Source organism: Nannobrachium achirus (genome assembly GCF_963921795.1).
Source record: "Nannobrachium achirus genome assembly, chromosome: 15".
NCBI classification, from domain to species: Eukaryota; Metazoa; Chordata; class Actinopteri; order Myctophiformes; family Myctophidae; genus Nannobrachium; species Nannobrachium achirus.
This window is the reverse complement of record NC_137822.1, coordinates 10071531-10084808: the sequence shown is the minus strand read 5'-3', so window position 1 is coordinate 10084808 and position 13278 is coordinate 10071531. Positions and strand designations below refer to the sequence as shown.

Here is a 13278-nt window from a genome sequence, read left to right as displayed (position 1 = left end):
GAAACATTTTAAACAGGTCCACACAATCCCAGCAGGATTGTTTCATAATGTCCCTTGGTATCCGCCTGTCAAAGCAAGAGAAACAAGTAATCAGTCAAAATACAACAACGGTAACCTCACAAAACCACAGAATGTAGCAACACAACAACAAATCTATTGCTTATAACCATGGGCCATATGACAGCCATAGAATGAGACACATTGTAATTCATCTTGAAAATACATACAGACAGACTGACATGCATGTAAAATAGTGGTGTTTCACATTACCAATATGTCCTCCTGTAGAGTTCTTCCATACATGGTCTTGTACTCATCCATGACCTTCTTCAGGTCCACCTCAGAGCGGCTCACCACCACCCTGATAAGAGTGTCATCACATGTGCCATGTCCCTGTGAACAGACAGCCCTGGTAAACTACAAACTGCCTCCAAATTGATACGTAATATTACCACAGACCCAATTTGAGAAGATTCTGTGCCAGGGATCCCAATAAGAGAATATTTTTGTCATTAGAATGCAGAGAATCTTTCAACTGTCCACTGTAGGTGGAGAGATACCATAGTGCAGAGAGTGAAACAATACATTCTCTCATTCTAGCCGGTGAAATAATAGTGAAATTAAACTGTTCCTAATTTTACTGGGTACCGCCTGAACCCACCCCCATCCCAGGGGTCCAAGGGACCCACTTTGAGATGCACATGAATGATGCAAAGTATGATAAGTTGAGTCAATATCAAATAATATACCGGTAATTATCAGTATACAATATACACCACAACAAAATGGTATAATCACTACATAGTGCACTATAATGAGTAGGGAGTGGATGTGGAAACAGTCTGTGAGGCTGAACATGACAGGGCATTAATTCCATTACCCACAAAAGTGACAAATCACTCCCAAAAGAGAAAGGCAGACATCATACCTTCATAGACAGATGGAGCTTCTCCGCAAAGAAAGCAGGCTTACTCCAGGCACACTTCACTGTACATCAAAAGAAACACAGTTTAGGGGGGCAGCCCAATGGACCACCGAATGCATAGCAGCACAGTGACATATTACGCTATAGTAATTTCCACAGCTGACCACAGTTCAAATCGAACCAAAACCAGAATCATATTCATTGCCAAATGTATACACTTGGCAGTTAATGTGATTCTGATTGGAATCATTTCAGGAAGAATCCTCCTCACCAATGTCAATGAGACAGTCTTCAATGTCTCCTCTCAGCTCCATGTCCAAGGCTTTGGGTAAGGTGACATCACTGAGGCCAGCGTATTTCTGGAACGCTAACATTGGTCAATAGAAACACACATTTAGAGTAAATTTACAAATGAGATTATTATTATTATTTTGTACAGGAAATAAGAGCGCAATAAGAGAAATAAGGGCACCAAAGATCATAGAGGGACTTGAGGCCTTGTCTGTTTAGAGGTAGTACAACATTTTAAACATATTTTCGTGCCCAAAATATGCCTTGATTGGTTAAAGTGGATGTAGGAACCTTACTTTTGGAGAGCTGACGACTATTTCGACTTGTGAGGATGTCAATGAAAGCGTAGATGTCGGTTCCTTTGGCGTTCTCACCAGCCTCGAACAGAGCCTGTCATAAAATCAATGACAAATTCATTTAAAAGTTCCCAAGTACCATGTTCATTAGAAATATGACGTTAGTCATAGTGTTACTACAGTACAGCACCTTTGCATCCCTTTTGGCGAGGTCCAAGTCCACTTCACTGTCCTCATCTTTGTTTGCTTTCAGCAGGGCCTGAAGGGCCAATGTAAAGTCTCCACTGGTGTCCGCTTTAATGACGTCCTCCAGCTCTTCCTGGTACTCTGATGGAGAGAGAACACTTCATAGTTTGGAATCATACCTTCACTCAGAAATATAACCATTTTACTGTGTAATATGCTGTAGGAACAAAGGTGATTTTTAAGATTATCTAAGGTTAATGCTTGCGGTGCATTTTGAGCTTAACGGTGGTTGACGAAGTATAGCTAGGCTTTTGTACATAAAATAGGATGCATAGAACAGACGCTTCATTGATTGTCATAATGGGTTTAATTTTTAATGTTTAATGTTAATGTTAATGATTTAAGTTCTAAATGTAAAATTAGTGCCCTTAAATTCTCCCTCCAAAGTCCCCTTAAATCCACAAAGAGTCCTGTCAAGTGCCCAGTTCTCTGACAAAAGTGAACAATTAATTCTCTGCACAATATAAGTCATAGAGGATTGGAGCATCAGTTAATTACCAGAAATGTATTGTAGTGGTAAGATTAAATTGGGGGCATCAAATATTACAATGTTTAGCATACTACCTTCTTTAAAAACCCTCTTGATCTCATGGATCTCATGGTTTGGCCTTGATGCAAGAATTTCTACCAAGACATCTTCGTGTGTGCCCAGTCCCTGTTGGATAGACAATTATTAGAGTTAAAAAGAAAAATACAAATGGCATTTGTGCTTCAAAATAAAATTAACAATCCTTAATACATGGACAACACAATGGCAGTTGTGTTTTAGAAGAGCTATAGAACCAAGTAATAATTAAAGAACCAAGAAGAATTAAAATGCCAAAATCAAACAATCCATTCAAATGCATTCTAAACAAAGATGGTGCTGATTTCTGTAACTCATTCAGGTCACACTCATAATTTTGCTCAAAATGTGAGAAGAAACCATTTACACAACTGTAATAAACTGCTTGGTTCTTAAATTGATGAGGAACAGACTGCAATCCGTGGCTTCTAGAGTGAATTTTGAACTTGAGATAACGATTTCTGTGAAGAGGATACAAAATGTTTACATGAATGTACCTTTGTGGCTTCTCTGAGAGTGCGGGCATCAAACTGAGCAGGTGTCATCAGCAGAGCCAGGACAACATCCTCAAGGTCTGACCTCAGGACTGACTTCAGGGCATCAGCCAGAGCCTGAAACAGAAACAAGAGAACTCAGTGAGTGACTCACAGTGAAGGCATTCAAGCATCATACGTTAACTTGACAGTGTCACTTGCCAAAAAGAACAGATTTTAAAAAAATGCAACAGATTGTTAGCTTGAAATTAGGGGCTGGGACTTTAACTGATTAATTTAGATTAATTAATTACAGAAAATGAATGCGATTAAAAAGATTAACACATTTTAATTGCGCTTAGATTTGGCACCATAAAACCTTTCTCACTGGACAAGTTTCAGGTGTACCGTTCAGACCGGTGCCACGTCCGGTGCATCAACCAACAGTCAATAAACCCCAGTGCACACAATGGGAGAGGTCGATCAGACCGCTTATTTGCTCGGCCCAGTGGATGGGAAATTTTGATTTAAAAAAACTCACTCATATACTAAAATGCATCACCTGAAAAACCGTACTAGTATCTTAATCTTTGTACAAAATATAAAGTAGGCTGAATTTCCCAAGGCCCTTTCCATTTTTAAGAGCCATATATTCACATAAAGGCTTTAATTCATCTGACAACTCTTTAGTTCAACAAAAATCTGGTATTTTGTCGATCTCGCCTCACCTCCCCAGTGGATTCCTCATAGACTGCTTTGATCCTCTGTCTTTGTTCATTGCTTCTCTTCACCAGAATGGAAACGATCACCTCCTCATCTACTCCTGTGAATGGAACATAATGTTGTGTGATGTTGTAGGCTAGACGTAGTACGGCTACTAGACGACAATAGTATCTTCCCAACTTTCTCAAGTGAGGTACAGAGATATGAAGATCCAATCCCAAGAAAGTTTTCAAAGTCAAAATATTGAGGAGCAGTTTGACTCAAGAATTAAGTTTCTTTGTTGTTATCGTTTTCCCCACTATACACAAATAAACAACATAGGCCCTACTGTAAATTGTTGAGACGTTGGATACCTAAGATACCACCCAGGCAATGCTCAATATTGCAGATATTGTGTAATTTGGTAATTAGTGTAGAAGTGCAGGCCTATAATGTACAGTGCATCACTAATTAGTTCTTCATACCTTTGGTTTCAATGGCTTTCTGCAGGGCTGAGGCATCACTGCTGGCGGAGAAGTTAGGATACGGAGGAACAGTTCCATAGAACTTAGGCTTCGGTTTACCCTTGGGCTGTGAATAATACATACATTCAATCAGAAATACACTTTAAAGTCCAGCTGTTTTATTTTCTTTCGTGATTTTAACCACTGGGGCCCTATTTTATAGCTTGCCGTATGGTGATGCACTGCAAAGAAATAACAAACAAAAAAAGAAAACGTTGTGTGAGCCTGAACTACAGAACAAACTCACAATGTATTGCATTGTGATGTGTTGTGAGCTTGTAGATCTGCTATTTTTGATGTTCTGAAAATCTTTGAAAGGGCAAAAAATGTTTGCCTATACCCACAATCAGATTAAAATTTGTGAGAATTACAGACAGTACAGATACAGCAGTGAGACAGAGTAGAAGTAGCCTAAAGGCCATAGGTGCGATTATGGCAACCACCCTGTTAAGTACACTGACCCACTCTACTAGGATACACACTACTGGTAATTGACCAGTGCAGTAACTTCATGGAGGCCACGAACACCGTGTCTCCTGAGTTTGGCCGTATAATTATATTATTGCTGTCGGTTAAGAAACCTCCTGTCTCCATGTTCTAATGTTTTTCTTTTTTTGGGGGGCATATTAAAGCCCTACTTGACCTCACAAAGGCATCAAAAGTAGCAGATCTACAAGCTAAGCGACGCGTTTTGAGCTTGTGGATCTGCTTTTGCTATTTTTGAACCCGACAGAGACGATATGCACTGAGTGGCCCTATCGCCCTGGATGGCCTTGATGGACCGCCTGGGCCGCCCCAGTGACCCAGCTGATCTCACAGTTGGTTTATCTCTTTCCTGTCAATACAGTTTTCAAACACCAGTGTCTTTTTTGAGATTCTGAATTCTTGACTCTCCTGGACTCCCCAACCAAATCTTCAAACAGGGGTGAGCTTATAAGAACTTCTGACTCAACATTGACCTTAACATATTGGTCATTGTAAATACCAATAGATTCTTTCTGTGAATTAAAAAGCTTTCTATTCATGCATTTCTTTATTTCACTGTTATGTAGTTTGTCGTTTGTTATGTAATATAGTATATATACAGGGTATAACGCTTTTGGAAACAAATAGCAGCAATCTTTTGCAGTCACTCTTGGACAATTAGCAGTATTTTTTTCTCAAAACTATTTAAACAGTATACAATGTGTTTAAAGGTAGCAGCTCTGTTTGTATAGTAGTTCTACTGTAGTACAGGTATAGTGAAGGAAATTGTATAAGTAGTCCTCCTTAGGGTGGAAGGTTTCTTTAGCGAAACTTCTTTTATCGCAACCGTTCACAAATCTTGGATATCACTGTTGCCACACACAGGCCACGATCTCAAATTCATCTCTAATTGATTGATATTGATCATATCTTTGAAATCATAGAAAGGGATTTCTTTTCAATAGGGTGTTGTTTGAAACTCCAACAACAACACAGAGTGACCATGTGCAATTTTAGCTCAAGAAGGCCAGAGAAAACGCCACAAATATTATAAACACACCATAAGAAATAAAACACCATATATTGATTGTGGTACTCACTGAGTCCACAGAGTCGTCATCAGGGTCCCTGTCATGGATAACGTTTTTGAAGAATTTCTTGAAGAAAGACATCTTTGCTTGGCTATGAACACAGCTGAATACGGACCCAAACTGTGATTTAAAGAGATTATAATTAAAAAGAACAATCCATCAGATTAAAATAAATATAATCCCATCGACTGAAACACACCAAAATGTAAGGGCAAAAAAACCTGAATCATTCACAAATATTAAAGCAAAGCTCACCTGTTCTGTGAAAGAGAGAAACCTTGTGAATTCTGGTGTCAGAGTAGCCTACTATTTAACACACCTTGCAGTGACTCCACCCTTTCTATGATTGTTTTCAAAAGTATTCAAGAATGGCCAACCCCCTTTACATTCTCACTGCCAGCATTCCATCAAGGTGAGATTTCTGCTACAGGTTGGGCAACTTGTAACTGTAGACCTGTTTGACAAAATTGTTATACTAAACACAAATATTGCATTGTGTATAGTAGGCTTTTTTGCCACGGGTTGTGTGACAATCCTATGTTTATACTTTGCATTGCAAATTTCCATGTACTTCATACACGAATCAAACAATGCCTTCAACTTGTATGTACTACTACAACATTTAAAACATTGTGACGTCTCCCCAGAAAACGCTGCTACAAAAATGTGACATATATAGCTCTGTTTACACAATGCTGTACCCCCTCCAACTATGTTTTTCAACTGTTGAAAGTGTATTATGTTTGACACTTCTTTGGCAATGTACTGTAAATGTATGTTTTATCATGCAATAAAGGATTTGAATTGTATAACACATAATTGTCAATTAAGTTTTACCTAGTTCTTTTAAATAACTTGTAGCCAACTGCAGACACAGTCAGAAAATATAATTGTGCTACAGTTGGGTTCAGCTCGTCTGATAGGGTACCAGTGGATGTTATGCCACTTAACTATTTAGCTCCTACAAGAAAACATAGAATTGCTAAATACACAATATAGTTTGTGATAGGCTACTAATAGGATCATAATTTCCTCCCATTATAAAACATTTTGTGTCAAATGAGTAAACTTGGCAAGTGTTTGGAACAGCTTTATTATAACAAACAATCTTGTAGGACAACATTATTAAGAATATTATTCTAAAACACCAACAGATATTTCAGCAGCACCTCACAGAAACGTCACGAAGGTAAAACAGATCCAGACTCTCCACACAACCCCAGCAGGATCTTTTCATAGTGTCCCTTGGTATCCGCCTGTCAAAGCAAGAGAAACAAGTAATCAGTAAGAATATACAACAAAGGGAACCTCACTTAACCATGGTCCATGACAGCCATGAGACACATTGGAATTATAATCTTGAATATAGATTAATGTTACTAATATATAACATTACCAATATGTCCTCCTGTAGAGTTCTTCCATACATGGTCTTGTACTCATCCATGACCTTCTTCAGGTCCACCTCAGAGCGGCTCACCACCACCCTGATAAGATCACCATCACGTGTGCCAATTCCCTGTGAACAGACAGCCCTGGTAAACTGCACAGCAAACTTCTCAGACACTGTTCGTTTTACTCAGAAGAGTATAAATGCCTCCCAATTGATACATAATAGGCCACAGACCCAATTTGAGAAGATTCTGTGCCAGGGATCCCAATAAGGGAATATAATTAATATTCAACCTTCTCTATACTGTAGGTGGAGAGATAGTGGTGGGAGTGAAACCAACACTCTGACTGGGTTAATTCTAGCCTAGGGTCCCTTCACTTTTCAGGGTTTGATCCGGTCGGGAGCGGAAACCACTCTACGTCATGTTGTAGTCCTAAACGGACTACACTTTGGCCGGAACTATCAAACCGGAATCAAACAGTTTTAACCAAAAATAATTCCCCTGCGCTCAAGGACATACTTTTAGGGCCTACCTAATAAACCTCTTGATGCGGCGTAGTTTTGCTTTTTGAAAATGCATTTGGTATATGCATCTTTTAGTCCAACTCGTAGCTACTGGCAAGACTACACTACAGGCTACTCGAGCATTTTAATAGGGATTGGGGAACCAAATGGGGGGAACCAAAACAAACGATCACCAGACGATCACCAGGCTTTCCCCCGAGAAAGCCTGGTGACGCGAGGTTAGGTTAATTCTAGTCTGTGAAATAGTAGTGCTCCTAATATTGCTGCCCCCCCCCCCCACCCCCACCCCCCGCCCCCAGTTTATAGGGTATAATAATTTTCAATATACAATATAGCCTACATTTGGAATTCACTACAAAATGGTATAATCACTAACGGTACATTGTGCAGGGAGTGAAACATTTCTGTGAGGTTTGTGAGGTTGAACATTACATAGCATCAACTCAATTACACCCCATACAAAGAGACAGATATCATACCTTCATAGCCAGATGGAGCTTCTCCGCAAAGAACGCAGGCTTACTCCAGGCACACTTCACTGCACATCAAAAGAAACACAGTTTAGGGGGGCAGCCCGGTGTACCACTGAGTAATAGGCGCATAGCACAGTCAGTCAGTGACATACTGTGGCATACTGCCTTTGCCTTATGGCTATAGTCATTTCCACTGCTGACCCCAGTTCAAATCAGAGCGCTACAGTTGGACTATTTGAGTTGAAAAAGATTAATACATAAATAAGACATGATAGGGGTGACATTTGTCTAAATTGTTTCGCTAAATTGTATATCAAACATAAATATCAAACAGTGTACAATTCCCAAAAGGAAATGTGTGTATTTTATTCAGTCTTCCCAGAAGCAGGTATAAGAAATGTCCCCAGCCCACTGTCCATAACAAAACTCCCTTTTACTTGTCATAATAAATATGATACTTCCAGGAAGAAGGCTCCTCACCAATGTCAATGAGACAGTCTTCAATGTCCCCTCTCAGCTCCATGTCCAAGGCTTTGGGTAGGCCGACTTTACTGAGGCCAGCGTATTTCTGGAACGCTATGAGGTCAAATGGTGCACATTAAGAGCAAGTTTATGTTTTTGTTGTAATTTTATTTGAGGAAATTAGTGACTTTTCAGGATGTTGAAACAGATTTCAAGCACAGTGGTCATGAAACTCACTGAATACAGAAAAAAAATATGTTAACTACAATCTTGTAATTAATATGTAGTAAGATGTGACCAGCTCTCGGTTTGCACTTGAACCTTTGGACAGACCTTGCAGGCTTTATACCAACAGTTTGGTCGTAGCTACAAAGGAAAATGCCAGTGATGACAGTAGTTTTGCGACGCATTCGTTTTTTAAACTTTGGGACAGTTTTCCAAAATAGGGATGGAAGTGGATAAAGGAACCTTACTTTTAGAGAGCTGAGCCGCACTTCGACTCGTGAGGATGTCAATGAAAGCTTGGACATCGGTTCCTTTGGTGTTCTCACCAGCCTCGAACAGAGCCTGTCATAAAAGTCATTACAAATTCAGTAAACCTTTTATAAATGTTCTGTCCTAAAGCGACCATATACTGCACACACATAGTCCAGGAACCATCAGCGTTTCATAGGTGTTTCTAAATCAACCCTAGGTTCTGTAACTGTAGTTATGGGGATGCTTGAAATAAAAATGTTTGAGAAAAACTGCATTAGCTGTTAAGCATAGTTACTACAGTAGAGTACCTTTGCATCCCTTTTGGCGAGGTCCAAGTCCACTTCACTATCCTCATCTTTGTTGGCTTGCAGCAGGGCCTGAAGGGCCAATGTGAAGTCTCCACTGGTGTCCGCTTTAATGACGTCCTCCAGCTCCTCCTGGTACTCTGATGGAGAGAGAACACTTCATATGTTGGAATCATACATTCACTCAAATATAACTATGCAATATACAGTAGGAACAATAACATAACAAAGGTGATTTTTATTTTCTAGGAGTATAAAATATTACAATGTTAATCATACTATATAGACTGTACCTTCTTTAAAAACCCTCTTGATCTCATGGATCTCCTGGTTTGACCGTGATGCAAGAATTTCTACCAAGACATCCTCATTTGTGCCAAGTCCCTGTTGGATAGACAATTAAAAAGAAAAAGAAACATGATAACATGGCATTTTTATTCTTCAAAAACAATCGTAAAGAAGAATTAGAAATGATGGGAAATTGCAAGTGTGGTTGCCTATTTATGTCTGGATAGCCAAAATGTCATGTGAAGCTTGACCAATCCTCAAGCTTGCACCACTCCTCCACTGAACTCAATGGACTTTTGGGGTTTCGGGGTTTACTAAAATGGTTTTGGGGTTTACTCTATGTGTTCTAAGTGTTACTCTATAAAGTTGAAAGAGAACAATAGTGTGTTGCTGTTGCATTTCCCTATATGCAACCACGCTAATTAAAAGGGTCAAATCAAAAAACAGTACAGCCTAATTGTGAAATGCATTCCAAACACTGACTGGTTCAAAAGATGGTGCCTATTTCTGTAAGCCATTTTCCTTGTTCAGGGCGCACTAATTATTTTGCTCAAAAGTTAAGAAACCATTTACGCAACTGTATTTAACTGCTTGGTTCTTAAGACTCAGACTGTATCCGTGAGTTAATATTGGGCATAAAAGCCCCAAATAATTCTTAAAGAAAAGAGTGAATATTGAACGATTTCTGTGAATATTTACATTAATTAAATTTCCCAAAATGTACCTTTGTAGCTTTTCTGAGACAGTGGGCATCAAAATGAGCAGGTGTCATGAGCAGAGCCAGAACAACTTTCTCAAAGTCTGACCTTAGGGCTGACTTCAGGTCATCAGCCAGAGCCTGAAACAGAAACAAGAGTTTATTATTCAAAGCACTCAGTGAAGGTGTGTAAGCATCATTTATACATTTATTAAATATCGGAATATCTATCCTATCTATTGGTTAGGTATTAAACTTAGCAGGTATTTAGCTTGTTAGTGTGACTTAAATTAGGTATGGTATTTTATTCATTTGTAGGCAGTTGTGTTATGTTGTTTTTCTGTTTGCAATGTTGTTACAGTATGTGGGACTACAGACGGAAAGTATGATAGTGTCACTTGCCGAAAATAACAGATTTGTTTTTGTTTAAGAGTAGGCAGGCAGTCACTGACTTATTACTGTCTCCTCAAATGTATTTGGAGACAGTAATAGTTCTGTCCAAAACCAAATAATCTGAAACGGTTATAATCCTTTTCTTTATGATCAACTGAGAAGCCTACTAGTATGTTTATAAAAGGTAGTCTGAATTTCCCACTGCCTTTTCCCATTTTTAAGAGCTATAATTCAATCAGACAACCCCCCCGAAATATGGTATTTTGCGGAATTACTATGTGGGGACAGGTTTTGATGACCATGACGCACCTTCCCAGTGGATTGCTCATAGACTGCTTTGATCTTCTGTCTTTGTTCATTGCTTCTCTTCACCAGAACAGCAATGATCACATCCTCATCTACTCCTGAATGTGAAAATATGTTGTGTCATGTTATAGGCTACATGTAGTACGGCTAAGCACTTATAGACAAAATATGAGTCATTTTTTAATTAGTGTAGAAGTGCAGGCCTATAATGTACAGTGCATCACTAATTAGTTATTCATACCTTTGGTTTCAATGGCTTTCTGCAGGGCTGAGGCATCACTGCTGGCAGAGAAGTTCGGATACGGAGGAACAGTTCCATAGAACTTAGGCTTCGACTGCTTACCCTTGCCCTGTGAATACATACATTAAACCAGAAATACACTTTAACACAAAGCTTTTTGCTTAATACATCTTAATAAGTCCAGGTGTTTTATTTTCTGTTCTGTAGTTTTAACCACTGCAGAGCCCTATTTTATAGTATGTCGTATGATGGTGTTACGCAGCAAAAGAAACAGCTCATCTACAAGCTCACAACGCAGTGCACCGCGATGTGTTGGGGCCTTGTAGATGTGCCATTTTTTAGATACGTTTAGAAAGTATTTGAACGTTTTAGAAAATGTGAAAATTACAGACAGTATATGATGAGACAAAGAAGTGGCACAGTGTACGTAACCACCCTGTTACGTACACTGACCCACTAGGATCCACACTGTATTGACCAGGGCCATATAATTTCACAGAGGCCATGAGAGTTTGGCCTTATAAATGTACCGAAAAAACACTTACAGGCGGATGCCACTCGAAACTGGTAACAATAAACCTATAGCCTAACCTGACCCTTCTTTCTTCTGTAAATACCTTTTATTTTTGCTATGTTTTTCTGATGATATCTACTGCATAGTATGTGTTCTATGTGTCTGTCATTCAATGTTATGAGTTAAAGAGAAGGATCTCAATGGAAATAAGCCTTGTCTTACCCGAGTTTCCTTTAAGTTGACTGAAGTGTACTGTTATGAAACTGTACCTTTCCCTATGTAAACTTCAAATACTTCAATCAATTAATCAATGGCCTTGATGTCCTGCCCGGGCTGTCCCAGTGAGCCAATTTCTTCTCTGTCTCTTTCCTGTCAATCCACTTTTTAGACACAGTGTCTTTTTTCTTGAGATTGTGAATTCTTAACTCCCTAGACTCCCCACCCACAAACGAGTCCAGTGACTCTGAATAGTCCAGGAGTGAGCTTGTATGATGTTTGACTCAAATGTAAATTATTGTTGATTACTATGTGTTTTTATATAATTATTATTACTAGCCCTTACCCGTTCAAAGATATGAGCTCCGAAATGATGTGCAGTGTGTGGGTTATGGGGTGTGCACTGTGCACACAGTATATGAGGGATGGAAAGTAACTTTAACTGGTGCTTGCATGATAATATGTAGGAGCATCAATGTAAGAAATACCCGTTTCGTTTAATGGCTATAGAGATACTGTGTACCGATCTGCATGATTTTTGGACAACATCTGTAACAGGGCCAGACAACCACCATTTTAGCCAGATAAAGACCCCAGATAAACCACCATAAATACCATAAATATTAAAAACACCATAGAAAAACACAAAAATTGAACTGTGATGAATTGGTACTCACTGAGTCTTTATCAGGGTCCCTGTCATGGATAACGTTTTTGAAGAATTTCTGGAAGAAAGTCATCTTTGCTTTGCTATGAATTGGAAACACAGCTGAATAAGGACCCAATTGATGTGATTTGAAGAGATTACGCGTCACACTCAACAAGAACAATCCAGAAGATTAAAATAAATATAATCACACCTACTGAAACACTTAACCCCCCCCCCCCCCCCCCAAAAAAAAAAGTAATGGCAAAACTATTCATTCACAAATATAAAAACAAAACTCACCTATTCTGTGAAAGCACAATCTTGTGAATAATGGTCAGTAGCCTACTATTTAACACACCTTGCAGTGACTCCACCCTTTCTAAGGTTGTTTTCAAGTATTCCAAGGCTGGCCAACCCCCTTGCATTCTGTCAATGCCAGCATTCATTCATACAGGTTGAGCAACTTCTAACACTAGACATGTGTGACAAAATTGTATACTAAACACTGATATCTTATAGTGTATACCTTTTCTCCGGGTTGTGTGACAATCCTAAGTTTATACTTTGCAAATTTCCACTTGCTTCATACACAAATCAAACAATGGCCTCTACTTTTCAATGCCCTTGCACTATTACAACTTTTAAAACATTGTGACCTTCTCTTCCCAGAAAACACAATATTTTTTAAACTTGCTTTGGTAATGTGAACTATGTTTTCTCGTGCCAATAAAGCTCCTTTGAATCATATAACTAGCCTGGCA

At 39.0% G+C, this 13278-nt stretch overlaps 1 protein-coding gene across 1 annotated transcript; it reads right to left on the bottom strand.

Annotated features, from left to right (window-relative positions):
• Nucleotides 1-261: 261 nt before the first annotated feature.
• LOC308299587 (annexin A1-like) lies at nucleotides 262-12608 on the bottom strand (the record flags this gene model as incomplete). Its single annotated transcript, XM_080743382.1, has 21 exons — nucleotides 262-393; nucleotides 929-987; nucleotides 1197-1292; nucleotides 1513-1606; nucleotides 1703-1839; nucleotides 2323-2413; nucleotides 2821-2934; nucleotides 3525-3619; nucleotides 3984-4089; nucleotides 5588-5681; nucleotides 6785-6834; nucleotides 6975-7097; nucleotides 7976-8034; nucleotides 8450-8545; nucleotides 8905-8998; nucleotides 9217-9353; nucleotides 9507-9597; nucleotides 10226-10339; nucleotides 10901-10995; nucleotides 11139-11247; nucleotides 12546-12608. 21 exons carry the CDS (start codon nucleotides 12606-12608, stop codon nucleotides 262-264), a joined length of 2049 nt encoding a protein of 682 aa, XP_080599508.1.
• Between the last annotated feature and the right edge of the window lie 670 nt (nucleotides 12609-13278).